Here is a 13,151-nt window from a genome sequence, read left to right on the forward strand (position 1 = left end):
ACCACTGAATTGTATACTTGAAAGTGGTTAAAATGGAAAATTTTAGGTTGAATACATTACCAGAACAATACTTAGAAAAAATATAAACTATGGACTAAGCTAATCACTTAATAATTTTTAATCCATCAATTGTAACAAAGGCTAATGCAAAGTGTTAACAACAGCTTTTCTTTTTTCCACAATGGGTTTGCCGTCAGAACGCAGGTCTCATGAAAACCATTGCTGTATCTTAAGCCAAAATGGGAATGAGAAAGACTCATTTCAACATTGTCACCAGTGGACAGGGACATTTGGGCAAGTCCACCTGAACTACAAACGTCATGAAATCGACAGAAGAGCCATTGAACAATATGAGAAAGAGGCTGCTGAGATGGGGAAAGGCTCCTTCCAGTATGCCTGGGTCTTGGATTAAACTGAAAGCTGAACGTGAGTGTGGAATCACCATTGATGTCTTCTGGGGACATTCGAGACGGGCAAGTATCAGGTGTCATCACAGATACCGCAGGACACAGGCTTTATCAAAAACATGATTAAGGCACACTCCAGGCTGTGCTGTCCTGACTGTGGCTGCAGGTGATGGTGAATTTGAAGCCGGTGTCCCTAAGAACAGACAGACTCGTGAGCATGCCCTTTGGGATTACACACTGGGTGTGAAACAACTAATCACGGATGTTCACACGCTGGAGTACACTAGGCCACCTCATCTCTCTTTTGACTGGAAGAGAGTTGAGGAAATGATTAAGGAAATCAGCTCCTACATTAAAAATGTTAGTGCCAATCCCGACACAGTAGCACTTGCGCCCATTTCTGGTTGGAAGAGAGACAATGTGCCAGAGCCAAGCCTTAGTCCAAAGATGGAAAGTCACCCGTAAAGATGGCAACGGTGGTGGAACCATGCTGTTGGCAGCTCTGGATCGCATCCTGCCACCTACTCGTCCAGCTGACGAGCCTTTGTGTCAGTCCCTTTGGGATGTCTACAAAATCGGTGGTATTGGTCTGGTTCCTGGGGACTGAGTGGAGACAAGTGGTCTCAAGCCAGGCTGGTGGCCACCTCTGCTCCTGTGAATGTGACAGTCTGTTGAAACGCACCATGAAGCTTTGAGTGAAACTCTCTCTGGGGATAAGTGAGCTTCCGTGTTAAGAATGTTTCTATAATTTCTAATACTCTCACAAGCAGCAGGGACAACCAAATCAATAGGCCGAGCCCTCAATCTTGGAGTTCGCCCCTATGAAACTTATCTCTGCAAAGGACAGGCTAAGCCTACTTAAAATTAGGTTGAAGAGTCACCCCCAGAGAATTAATTTTGTTGCTCAGATGTGGCCTTGCTCTCTAAGCCAACTCAGCATGTGAACTCACTGCCTTCCCTCATACGTGGGACATGACTCCCAGGGGCGTGTATCTTCCTGGCAATGTGGGACAGAAAGCCTGGGATAAGCCAGGACCCGGTATCAAGAGATTGAGAAAGACTTCTTGACTGAAAGGGGGAAGAGAGACATGAGATTAATAAAGTTTCAGTGGCTGAGAGATTTCAAACAGAGTTGAGAGGTTATTCTGGAGGTTATTCTTATGCATTACATAGATATCCCTTTTTAGTTTATGGTGTATTGGAGTGGTTGGAGGGAAGTACCTGGAATGGCTGAGCTGTGTTCGAGTAGCCTTAATTCTTGGAGATGACTGTATAAAGATACAACTTTTAAATGTGACTGTGATTTTGAGAACCTTATGTCTGATGCTGCTTATATCCAGGGTATGAACAGATGAGTAAAAAAATATAGATATAAATAAATAAACAGGGTGACAAACGAGAAAGAGGGGTAAGGTGTATCATATGTATGAGTTTTTTCTTTTTCTTTTTTTTTTCTGGAGTGATGCATATGGTCTAAAAAATGATCATGGTGATGAATACACAACTTTGTGAGCCATTAATTGTGCACTATGTATAGAAAGTATGTGTGTGAAGATTTCTCAATAAAAAAAATGTTTCTATAAAAAGTGTTTGCCGTGACAACGTGGCTGGTGCCAACAGACATGAGCCCCTATGGTAGCAGCTGAAGCATCCTGAGCTGCCAGGCCCCATCAGTGCAGGCTAGGCCCCTGCAGGCTGCCTGCAAGGCTGCTGAGCAGAAGACTGATTGCCATGCAGACAAGAAGCTGGACCACGGCCCAAGATTCTTGAAATCTGATGCTGCTGCCATCGTTGGTATGGCTCCCAGCAAGCCCATGTGAACTGAGAGCTTCTCTGACTCTCTCCCTCTGCGGCATTCTGTTGTTTGTGAGATGAGACAGACTGGTCGTGAGTGCCATCTAGGCAGTGGACAAGAAGCTGCTGGATCTGACTAGGTGGCCAACTCTGCCCAGAAAGCACCAAAGGTGCGATGAATATTCTCCATGACACTTGCCGCCCCAGACTTCATGAGTGGTGGAAGAATGGGCTCAGAACTGTTTGTCTCCACTGGCCATTTATGTTTAATAGTTGTGCTGGTTTGGATCTTCTATGCACCCCAGAAAATACTGTGTTCTTTTTTTTTAATTGTTTTTTTTTATTAATTAAAAGAAAATTAACTAACACAACATTTAGAAATCATTCCAAGACTGTGTTCTTTTAATCGGCTCTTGTAGGTGCAGACTTATTGTGGGTGGGACCTTTTGGTTAGGCTATTTTCATTGAGATGTGACCCAGCCCATTCAAGGTGGATTTTAGTCCCTTACTGGAATCCTTTGTGACGAGAATAAAAGACAGTAAAAGTCCAGAGAGTTTAGAGAAAAATGTCTCAGGAGAAACAAGCAAGGACCCACAGGAGCCGAGGGAGAGAGCCAGTGAAACCAAAACCCAGAAGGACCAGGAGACTTTGCCATATGTCTTTCCACGTGACAGAGGAACCCCAGATGCCAGCAGCCTTTCCTCAGAGAAGGTATCTTCCTTCTGATGCCTTACTTTGGACATTTTTCATGGTCTTAAAATTAAATTTGTAAACTATTAATCCCCACTGAAAAATCCAACCCATTTCTTGTATATTGTATTCTGGCAGCTTTAGCAAATGAAACAGCAGTGGACAAAAAGCTGCTGGAGCTGGCCAGGTCACCAAGTCTGCCCAGAAAGCTCCGAAGGTTCAATGAATATTCTCCATGACCTGTCACCCCAGTGTTCATCAGTGGTGGAAAAATAGTCTCAGAACTGTTTGTTTCAATCGACCAATTAACTTTAATAGTCAAGGGATTGTTTAATAGTAACAACACATTATGAAACCTTCAGAAGAAAAGGGGTATTTTGTGAACCATTTGTTTATTTTGTGCAGCAGTTTTAAGTTATTATTTTTTTAAATGAGTACTTTTTAAAAGGAAAGAACTTGGCCAAAAATCTGTCATGGAATTTTGGGAGCTGTTAAAACAAAGTTTAATGAGAAAACTGTGTCTTCTTTTGAAAGGTCAACCCTGAATTGCTTAAGTGAAAGACTTAAAAGTTGCCCGTAATCTATTTCTGGTGTTCCACCTGCCGAACTATGAGAAGAATTTGACAGTTCAGAGTTGAATAATTTTTTTTAGGGCAGGAATTGACGTGTTGTACGTATTTGTTTGAATCATGGCTAAGGGGAGGGATCATCACTTAAGTTGATTCACAAAGTAAAAAGCTTATGCGAAGCTGGGGCCCTGCATCGTGGGATTGAGAAAGGCTTCTGACCAAAAGGGGGAAAAGAAATGAAAGAAAATAAAGTTTCAGTGGCTGAAAGATTTCAAGGAGTTGAGAAGTCATTCTGGAGGTTATTCTTATGCATTATATAGATACCCTTTTTAGTTTTTAGTGTATTAGAATAGCTAGAATGAAATACCTGAAACTATTGAACTGTACTCCAGGAGTCTTGATTGTTGAAGACAGTGGTATAACTATACAGCTTTTACAGTGTGACTGTGAAAACCTCGTGGCTGACACTCCCTTTATCCAGTGTATGGACATACGAGTAAAAAACTAAGGACAATAAATAAATAAATAATGGGGGGATAAGGGATAGGGGATGTTCTGGGTATTCTCATTTTAATTTTTATTCTCACGTATTTTTTTGAGTAATGAAAATGTTCAAGAATCGGTTGTGGTGATGAGTGCAGAACTGAAGATGATACTGTGAACCACTGATTGCACACTCTGGATGATTATATGGTATGTGGATGTAACTCAATCAAATCGCATTTAAAAAAAAAAACTTATGCAAGTAGGTTATTGGTTGCAAAGCTTGCCTGGAACAGAAAAGTAAAGAGTAACTTGTACTGTTCATAAGCGACCTTAAAAGAAGGCCATGTTCTTTTTTTTTTCAATATTTTTCAAATACAGAATTTGAATTTGTGTAGTTAAAGCAATACTGAATAAATCCGAGAATTAATTTTTGTATCTAGGGTCAAGGGAAAATAAAGGTACTGGAAGCTGAAAAACATGCTTATAATAAGGAAAACTGTGTGGGGGTGATATGGGGAATTCTATACTTTCTGCATGATTTTTCTGTGAACATTTAAATGCTCTAATTTTAGAAAAAAAGTAATTGAAAAAAAGTCCTCATTTCAAGTGGCTTAGAGTCTAGTGGGAATGGCAGGCACTCAATGAACACATTCAAAAACAAGACAATTCCTAGTCGAGTGGGCCAATGATAGGTAAGGCAGGTGGGGAGTTGGGGTGGGGGTGGGGGTGAGAGGAGGCTATTTCAGTCACGAGACCAGGAGCTGGGGAAGTTTCCACAGGCAGCGGAAATGGCCAGCATAGTAAGAGGCCCTGAGTTGGGACTGAGCTGGCTGGAGGCTGCCAACGTGGCTGGAGGGAGGGGGTTAGGAAGAGATAAGGCAGGAGGCAAGCAGGGGCTAGAAGAGTTGTAAACATCTCTGACCCTCACTTTTCCCATCTGTGACATGGGGGAAATGACACAGTAGAGCCATTTCAGAGGGTGGTTGGGAGCACTTGGCTCCAAGCCTGGCTCTTGGCAAAGGCTGGAAAACAGGGGAATGGTGCAATTCCATGGGGCATGTGAGCCAGCCCAGCCTCCATGGGGCAAGGCACACCCTCCTGGAGAGGTCAGGAAAGCTGGTCTCTGCACCCCAGGCAGTGCCAACTGGACAGTGGTTGCTCTATTAGCTGATAAAACCCTGCAGGAGCAGATGAGTGAGCACAGCAGGGGGTCCCTCGGCTCTCTTAAGTGAGATGGGAGGCTGGGCTGAGCCCCTTTCCTGCTGGGTCAGCCTGGGCCCCAGGGGGGCTCCCTCGCAAACACTGACAGCACCTCCCAGGAAACCTTCTGGGAAGAGCAACTGCTCTGCAGACCGGTTCAGAGAGAAGCAGAAGTTCGCCACTCCCTCCCTGCCCCACCCAACCCCATTCCCTGCCCACAGGCCCTGCTAATAGATAGGAAAAGTGAGGGGACAGAAACCACCAACTTTCACGACATGTAGGTGGTCCCGGAGCCCTTCCTGAGGCAAGCCCTGAGCTGGCTTTTTGGATAGCTGCTACTTCCCCTCCCACCCCACAAGATCAGCCCAGCCAGGAGGGTAGAGCTGCCTCTCCCACCGCCTGGGTTCCAGGCAGCCCAAGGGCCACAGCTTTTTCTGGCCATGGGGCAGGGGTGGCTCTGAGCCTGTTAGCTTCCTTCAGGGGGTGTAGGAAGGGTTTCCTTGGCTGGGTGGGCTGCTGTCCTTGGACAATTCAAAAGGCATTTTCATCAGGCAGGCTATTCTTATGAAGAGCCATTTAAAAACAAGAATCAGGGACAATGCCAGTGGGGACACAGGAAATTTCCCTCTACAGACTGTAATGCCATAAGGGCAGAGCCCATTTCTGCTCTGTCCATGCTGTCACCCTGGAGCCTGCATCAGCTAACACACATTTATTGAGTGAATGGATGAATAGCTGAACAAACTTCACTGGAATGCCTTTACTCTATACATGTTTAGAAGAAAAAGAACAAAACCAGTTTTTTGGGTTTTTTTTTGGGGGGGGTGCATGATCCAGGAATCGAACCCAGGTCTCCCGCATGGAAGGCAAGCATTCTACCACTGAACCACCTGTGCACCCTCAAAATCAAGTTTTAAAAAATATGTCTGACAGTATATTTCTGTAATAGAAACACCCTCCCCCAAATACTGCCCCCAAGTAGATTTGTACTCTATATATGGATGGCTATAAAAGCAATATTTGAAAGAGTAAAAAATTGGGAAAAACTTAAATTGTTGCTGGAGTCTAGTTGGTAAGTGGTTTGATAAATTATAGCTCATCCCAGCTATGGAATAAAATGCAGCCCTGAAAAAGAACGAGGTTGCACCTGTATCTATTAACTTGAGGCTGTCCATGACCTGTTGCGGATTGATGAATATTACAGAATGCATAGTATAATTCCAGTTGTAAACCCAGAAAATGCATGTAAACACAGAAAAGGGTACGGAAGCTGGCACATCAGACTGACACTCAACCTCTCCCTGGAAGTGGGATTTTGGCAAAGCATTGGACAAACGGGGCCTTACATTTTTTTCATTGATTTTTGCTTGAGATGCTTTTCTTCTTTAAAATGTTTTAAAATAAAGAGTATGCACTGCTTTTGTGGTTTAAGAAAACTAAATGCCTATGGCAACTCTATTGGCTTTAGTGGGTTTTTTTTTCCCTTTTCTAGGTAAAACCCAGAAGTGGAATGGAAGTGGTGAAAGAAAACCTTGCACCCTGTGGGCAGGAGTGCCAACTGGGGCAGCCAGCCTGAAGGGCACACAGGCCACAAGTGTTTACAGAACCCTTAGCCATGGTACATCCCAACAATTCCACTTCTGAGAACTCCTCTTAACAGTCGGGTCTGATCACAGACAAAGCGCCAAAGGTCCGTGAACACACACTCATCACTGCATTATTTATTGAGGGAACACTCACGAGAAACCTAAACATCCAACTTGTGGGGCTTCATAAAGAAGGTCAATCATGGCTTGTGTATGTGATGGAATACCAAAAAATATTAAATTAATCATGTCTTTGAAGAATATTTATACATATGACATATATATGTACATATACGCATGCACATACTTATAATTTGTATATATTTGCTACTTTAGAAACTGAAATCAGACCAAACATACTATTTTGCAACTGATTTTCCCCCTTCACAGTCTGTATTGTACATCTTTACAAGACAGCTTACATTTCCTACAACTTAATTTCCAACAGCTGAAAAGGGTTCCACTATATGACCACATCACATTAAAAACCTCTACTGGAGTACACTAGGGTCTGATTTTTTGCTAATACAAACATTGTTGCAATGACTATCTCCAAGCATATCTTTGTATATGTGTAAAAATATCATGTATTACATGATCAGAAAATATCATTAATCAGAAAATATCAGTAATCAGGAAATCAATCCCATACACAGTGTAAAATGCACTGCACATTATACACATACCCAGTGAATGTATGAAGATGCACAAGAAATTCTCTCATTTGTCCCCTTCACTGTAGACAACTAGCCAGAAGAATCCAAGGTTGTCCCGGACAATTTCAGGCAAATTAAAGCCAAATCACCATCCAACCGCAGCTCTCTCTCTTCCTTTCCTGGCTTGCCTCAGAATGCTAGGCCTGACAGACAGGTGATCCTCCCCCAGGGGGCTGCCGGTGTCCCGTGACAAGCAGGTGGGCTGGTTGGCAAAACCAATGGGGAGAGAGCAGCTGGCAGCAGTGGGAGCCAGGGATGCTGGACACTGAAAACTGTCCCGCCCAAAATGCCAACAATGCTCCAAAAATAAACGCGAGCCAGGCTCCTCCTGATACAGGTCGGGAAGCTGAGGTCGAGAGACCGCATGGGACCTGCTCTCACTGGAATGGGGAGAGGAGAAAGGAAGGCCTTGTCCCGACCTGCCGTGGAGTCCCAGCGGCCTCCTTGGGCAGGATGACAGCAGCCAGCAGCACAAGGGTCTCTTGGCTCATTAAAGGCGAGCTTCTCAGGAGGACCCAAGTGGCTTCTCTTTATTAATAGGTGGCTCTGCCTTCAGGGGCAAGAGTGTCCTGGAAACAGTAGCTGGCAGGGAAGTGAGAAGATTCTATTGTCATCTTAGACAAAAATTGCTTCATCTTTCTAAGCCTCAGCTTCCTTGTCTGCTAAATGGGATCATAGTATGAGGCAAATGTGAGCCCGGAACAACTAATCGACCACTGGGAGATCTCAATTTTAATTTTCTTTCGACTTTCAGGCAACTGAGAATGTGAGCCCGGAACAACTGATCGACCACTGGGAGATTTCAATTTTAATTTTCTTTCGATTTTCAGGCAACTGAGAAAGCCTTTGTTTTCCCATTCATTCTCCTTCATCTTTGGCCCCCTACTCCCACTGCCTTTGGTTTCCCTCTTCCTTCTCCCCACATGACCCTGCCTTTTTCTGGCACTTTCCCTCAACCTCCACCACAAATACAGTCCTTTGTTCTCGCTTCCCAGCCCTCATCATTTCTGCCTCACTTATCCCCCACCCCCCCTCTGCTGGGCCTATATTATTCCCATCAGCTCTGCCAGTCCACGCTGGGCAACAATTTGTTTTTCTGGCCGGCCCCAAACCCCCCTTACGGAAACCTCCTCTCCCGTCCCAACCACACTGTACCGGAGGGGTGAGGAGGTGGGGGAGAGAAAGGGTCTTCCACATTGTTACATGACCCCACCCTTCTTGTCACAGGCTGGGCCTACCAGAGAACCCCTTGTTACTGAGCCTCAGTTGATTGGCCCAGGGATCAGCACCTGACTCAAGCTGGGCCAATCGGAGCCCTTCATTGGGATTATTGACTCTTGAGACCTGAAACGGTGAGTTCCTGTTCTTTCTGCAGGTGATGGCGGGAAATGTGGAACTTGACCTTTCCCGAAGCTTTGCGAAGAGGACTGTCTGAGTCTAACCAAGAAAGGGGGAGGTGACAAAGATGGAGTCTTGGCAGCATCTGTGTACCAGGTTCTAAGTACCCCTGAGGCCCAGCTGTGTGTACCTCCCTTCCGTCATGTGAGACAGGTGTTTATCCTGCACACCCAGAGGAGTCTGAAAGAGGGTAGCAGTTAAGCAGGTGGGCTCTGGAGCCAGGGGCCTTGATTTGAATCCAGCTGTGTGAATCTTGGTCCCAAATCCCATCTCTTTAAAATGTTATGGGTGATATCTGAGGATTAAAGGAGTTGATGTATACCAAACATTGGCTTGGTGCATGGTAGCTAAAGAGTCAGGACCCTAGTCCTCTGAGCAGGAAGCAGGATTGCTAGGTTGGAGTGGGGGATGAGATGAGGGTGGCTGGTTCCTCCTTGTTGTCTGCCAGGCTTCTCATTGGGGAGCATCTTGGAATTAGGGTTCCTGAGATAATCATAGATGGAAGCAGTCCCGATAATGCCGGAAGCTACTATTGAGTAGCTACTACATTCCAGGCTCTATGCTGCACACTTTGATTTTTAAGCCAGTTCAGAGCTCTGCTTGGAACTTGAAGGACTCCCAAGTTGTGAAATTTGCCTTCTATCTTCAGGGAAGGGTCTCTGGAGACCTTTGGAGTAGGGGGGATGGACCTTCTTGGTAGTGGCTGCTCTGAATCATTCCTCACCCAGGGAAGGAAACTTAGCATTTGCTGAGCTTTACAAATAACAGACTGTGCACCTCTGAGATACTCTGCATGCATTCGCTCATTAAATTGTCATACCAATTCTGTGTGGTGGGACCTGTCACCCCAACTTGGACTTTGAGGTCACTGAGGCTCAAAAAGGTTAAGTGACTTGTCCAGGTTCACTGAGTTGGTAGATCCAGCAGGAAAACACAGATATCCACATCCCATTTAACAGCCCAGCAGCTCAGGGGGGTTGGGGCTCTCCTTTTCCCTTCCTGCACAGAAGGATTCCTGCTGGGCAAAGGAGAATTGCTTCACACCCACTGGGAAATGGAACTTGTGCTTTATTTTGAAACTATCAGATGAAATCTCAAAGGAAGTCTGAAATCCTAGGCAGAAGTAAACATTTAATGCAAGAAAGAGGCAAAATGGCTGGTAACAGAGAAAGATGGAGCCCTAAGCACTTTGTATTTGATTTATTCACCCAAATTAGCCCAAAAGTCCTGTGAGAAGGCACTGTCATTATCTTCATAGTATAGAAGGAAGAGCTGAGGAGGGTTGACTGGTTAAATACATTTCTCCAGATCATTCCGCTTAGATTGGCAGAGCAAGCATTTGAACCAGGCCTGCTGCATCCACATGCCACCCTGCGCTTGGCTCACCCTACTGCTTCTCATTTTAGTCCTCTCTGCTTGGCCTGGGAGAAAGACCTGCTAAAGCAATTCTCAACTGCACCCCTGAGTTGCATAAGGACATGGGAGGTGTCCCCAGGGGCCCAAAACAGTCCCAGGAGGATAGAAAGAGGCAGACAGACTGTCATCCAGTCTCCTAGGCCTCCCCCACTTGACACCAGGCCACACATTCAGGGCCCCAGCGGGGAAGAGGATTTTTCAAAACAGAACAGGCCTCGGCAGGCATCCACACCGCAGCTCCCGGGCCCAATGGTGATTGTGTAAATACAAATATGCACACTCCACTCCCTGTGAGTTTTTCTTCCTCCTTAATTGGCTTCCTGGTTTTCTCAACTGGACCTGCCAAGTCATTTTGAAATCTGATGCACCCATCTGCATCTGTCCTATTCTCTGCTGGGTCTAAGTGTAATTCTGGAGCCTGCTGAGTATGTCAGTGCCCTCCAGATTCTGGGTGTGTGAAGAGGAGAGCAGCCTCACTGGGTATGTCTCAGCCCACAGTCCCTGGGGACCATCCTCATCCCTGTCCATCTCTGGGTTTCCCTGCTCTGTCCAGCCTGTGGGCTGGTCCTAACTTAGGTTTCTGTGTTCTGCCTCTTCCATTTGATAAGTTCTTGAAGACCAAGCTGAAGTTTCCCTTGGATATGCTCAGAGCCTGAACTCAAAGCTCTCCCCGCATCAGCTCCTCTTTGGCTACCTTCCCCTTTGACCAAACCCTCTACCCACAAATGAGGGAGCTGTGGGGCCAGAAGACACAAGTCCCAATTCTGCTACTTCTCCTCCCTCCTGGAATGGTCTTGGGCATCTCATTTCACCTCTCTGAACCTCACTGTTCTCAACTGTAAATTGGATGTGATCCCCACCCCCAGAGTGGCCCTGGAATGACGGTTAAATGAAGTGATGGATAGAGAAGGCCTTGTCCAACATGTGACACCCAGTGGGTACATCCTACACCTGGTATGTGGGCGCTGTTATTTTTGTCATCCCTCCCTCCCCCCACTCCCATTCACCCAAGATGCCATGTTTTCAAACATTTCCAAGCCTCTGCCCATGAGGCTCCCCCTTTCTGGACTGCGCTGCCCGGCCTTGTTTACCTGACACATACGTACCCCACTTTCAAATCTCAGCTCACACTTCCTCTCCCAGGTAGCCTCTTCCAAGTTGCCACCTCCCTCGTCCAGGTGGACAGACCGCCCCTCCGTGTATACTCACAACCCCGGCACACGTGGACCCCAGTGCCCCAATGCTTCCACATGCCCCCCACTAGCCTGGGAATTCTGTGGGGGGAGGGCTGGGGTCTCATTCACCTCCCTGTCCCGCAAGCCCAGTGCAAAGCTCAGCACCCAGCAGACACTTGGTGAAGCAGCGGGAATCACGGCAGGCCCTTCCGGAATGCTCACTGCAGGGCCCACAACGCAGGAGGCACTCCACTTATGCTAACACTCCAAGAGAGGCGGGGATTATCATCTCGGCATTACAGGTAAAGAAACTGAAGGGCAGTGGGACACAGTCACTTATCCAAAGCTTACACTGGGGTTTCCGTACCTTGGCACTATTGACATTTTGGGCCGGACGTTATTTGTTGTGGAGGAGCTGTCCTGGGTACTGCAGGATGCTGCAGAGCATCTCTGTTCCTCCCCCACCACCGCTAAGTGCCAGTGGTATCCCCCACCGCAAGTTGTGAAAACCCAGATCACCTCCAACCAGTTGTCAGATGTCCCTGGGGACCCAGTGGCCCCTCAGTTGAGAACTGCTGAGGCAATGAACACGGCCTTGGCCGAGGGCGGGAGGTGGTGAAGCTCCTCTCTACCCACTGAAGCCCCCAGGCAGGCGCCCTGCGGCTGCACCTTCCCCACCAGGGGCCCTCCTCCCACAGCCTCCCCTTACCCAGCCGGATGTCTCCCTCGAGGGTCATCAGCACGTTGCCAGCTTTCAGATCCCGGTGGATGATCCTCTTACCATGGAGAAAGTGGAGGGCTTCCAGCATCTGGCGGCAAATGACCTGAATCTGGGGCTCGGTGAGACCCCTGTCCAGCTCTAGAAAGAAGACAAGACAGTTAGATGTCGTGGATTCAGCAGACACTCCCTACAGCCAACTGAGTGTCGGGCCCATACCAGGTATGAGAAGTAGCAGAAGCTGCCACCATTGCTGAACACTTCCTGTGTGCCAGGCTGCCCGGGAGCCTTTACGCTTACTGACCCATTCCACCCTAACAACATCCCTTGGAAGCAGGCACGATCGCCACCCCCATTTTACAGTTGGGGAAGTTGAGGCTCAAGAATTTGCTCAGGGTCACACAGGAGAGAAATCAGAGTGCTGAGATTCAAACCAGACAGTCTGGCTGCAGAGCTGTAGTTCATAATGACAGTCCAACTGGGGTTCAGAGATTTGTCTGTCAGCAGGTACAGAGTGGGTGCTTTTGTGTGCCAGGCTCCCCACCTGGGGGACAGATGCAAGGACAGACCTGAGAACGGTGACTAAAGCCTGGAATTGGAGGGAGGTCAGGATAGGTGATGTTATATGGATTGAATCATGTCCTCCACAGAGATAAATTCAAGTCCTGACTCCTGGGGGATATGGATATGAGGCCATCTGAAAATAGGATCTTTGAAGGTATTACCAGTTAAGGTGAGACTAATGAAACTGAATAAGGGTGGGCCTTACTCCAATCTGACAGGAGTCCTTACATGCAGAGGACACTGGACACAGAGAGGACGAAACAGATGGGGAGAGAGACGACTTTGTGATGGAGGCAGAGATTGAGTTGTGATCCATGACAAGCCAGCACCAGAAAGCTACAGTCTTCAGAGAAAGCATCGCCCAGGACACCTTGACTTTGGACATTGAGCCTCCCAAACCATGGGACAATAAACTCCTGTTGTTACGCCAA

The 13,151-nt window shown here is 46.8% G+C and overlaps 1 protein-coding gene across 2 annotated transcripts in view; it reads right to left on the reverse strand.

The window, feature by feature from the left end:
• The window catches only part of STK10 (serine/threonine kinase 10), a 200,572-nt gene that overhangs the window by 66,528 nt on the left and 120,893 nt on the right, over positions 1–13,151 (reverse strand). For both annotated transcript variants that reach the window (XM_077137647.1, XM_077137646.1), the window contains exon 4: positions 12,148–12,297. In XM_077137647.1, the coding sequence (XP_076993762.1) occupies positions 12,148–12,297 (150 nt within the window). The remainder of the gene's footprint in view (positions 1–12,147; positions 12,298–13,151) is intronic.

This window comes from Tamandua tetradactyla, chromosome 20, assembly GCF_023851605.1.
Source record: "Tamandua tetradactyla isolate mTamTet1 chromosome 20, mTamTet1.pri, whole genome shotgun sequence".
Taxonomy (NCBI): Eukaryota; Metazoa; Chordata; class Mammalia; order Pilosa; family Myrmecophagidae; genus Tamandua; species Tamandua tetradactyla.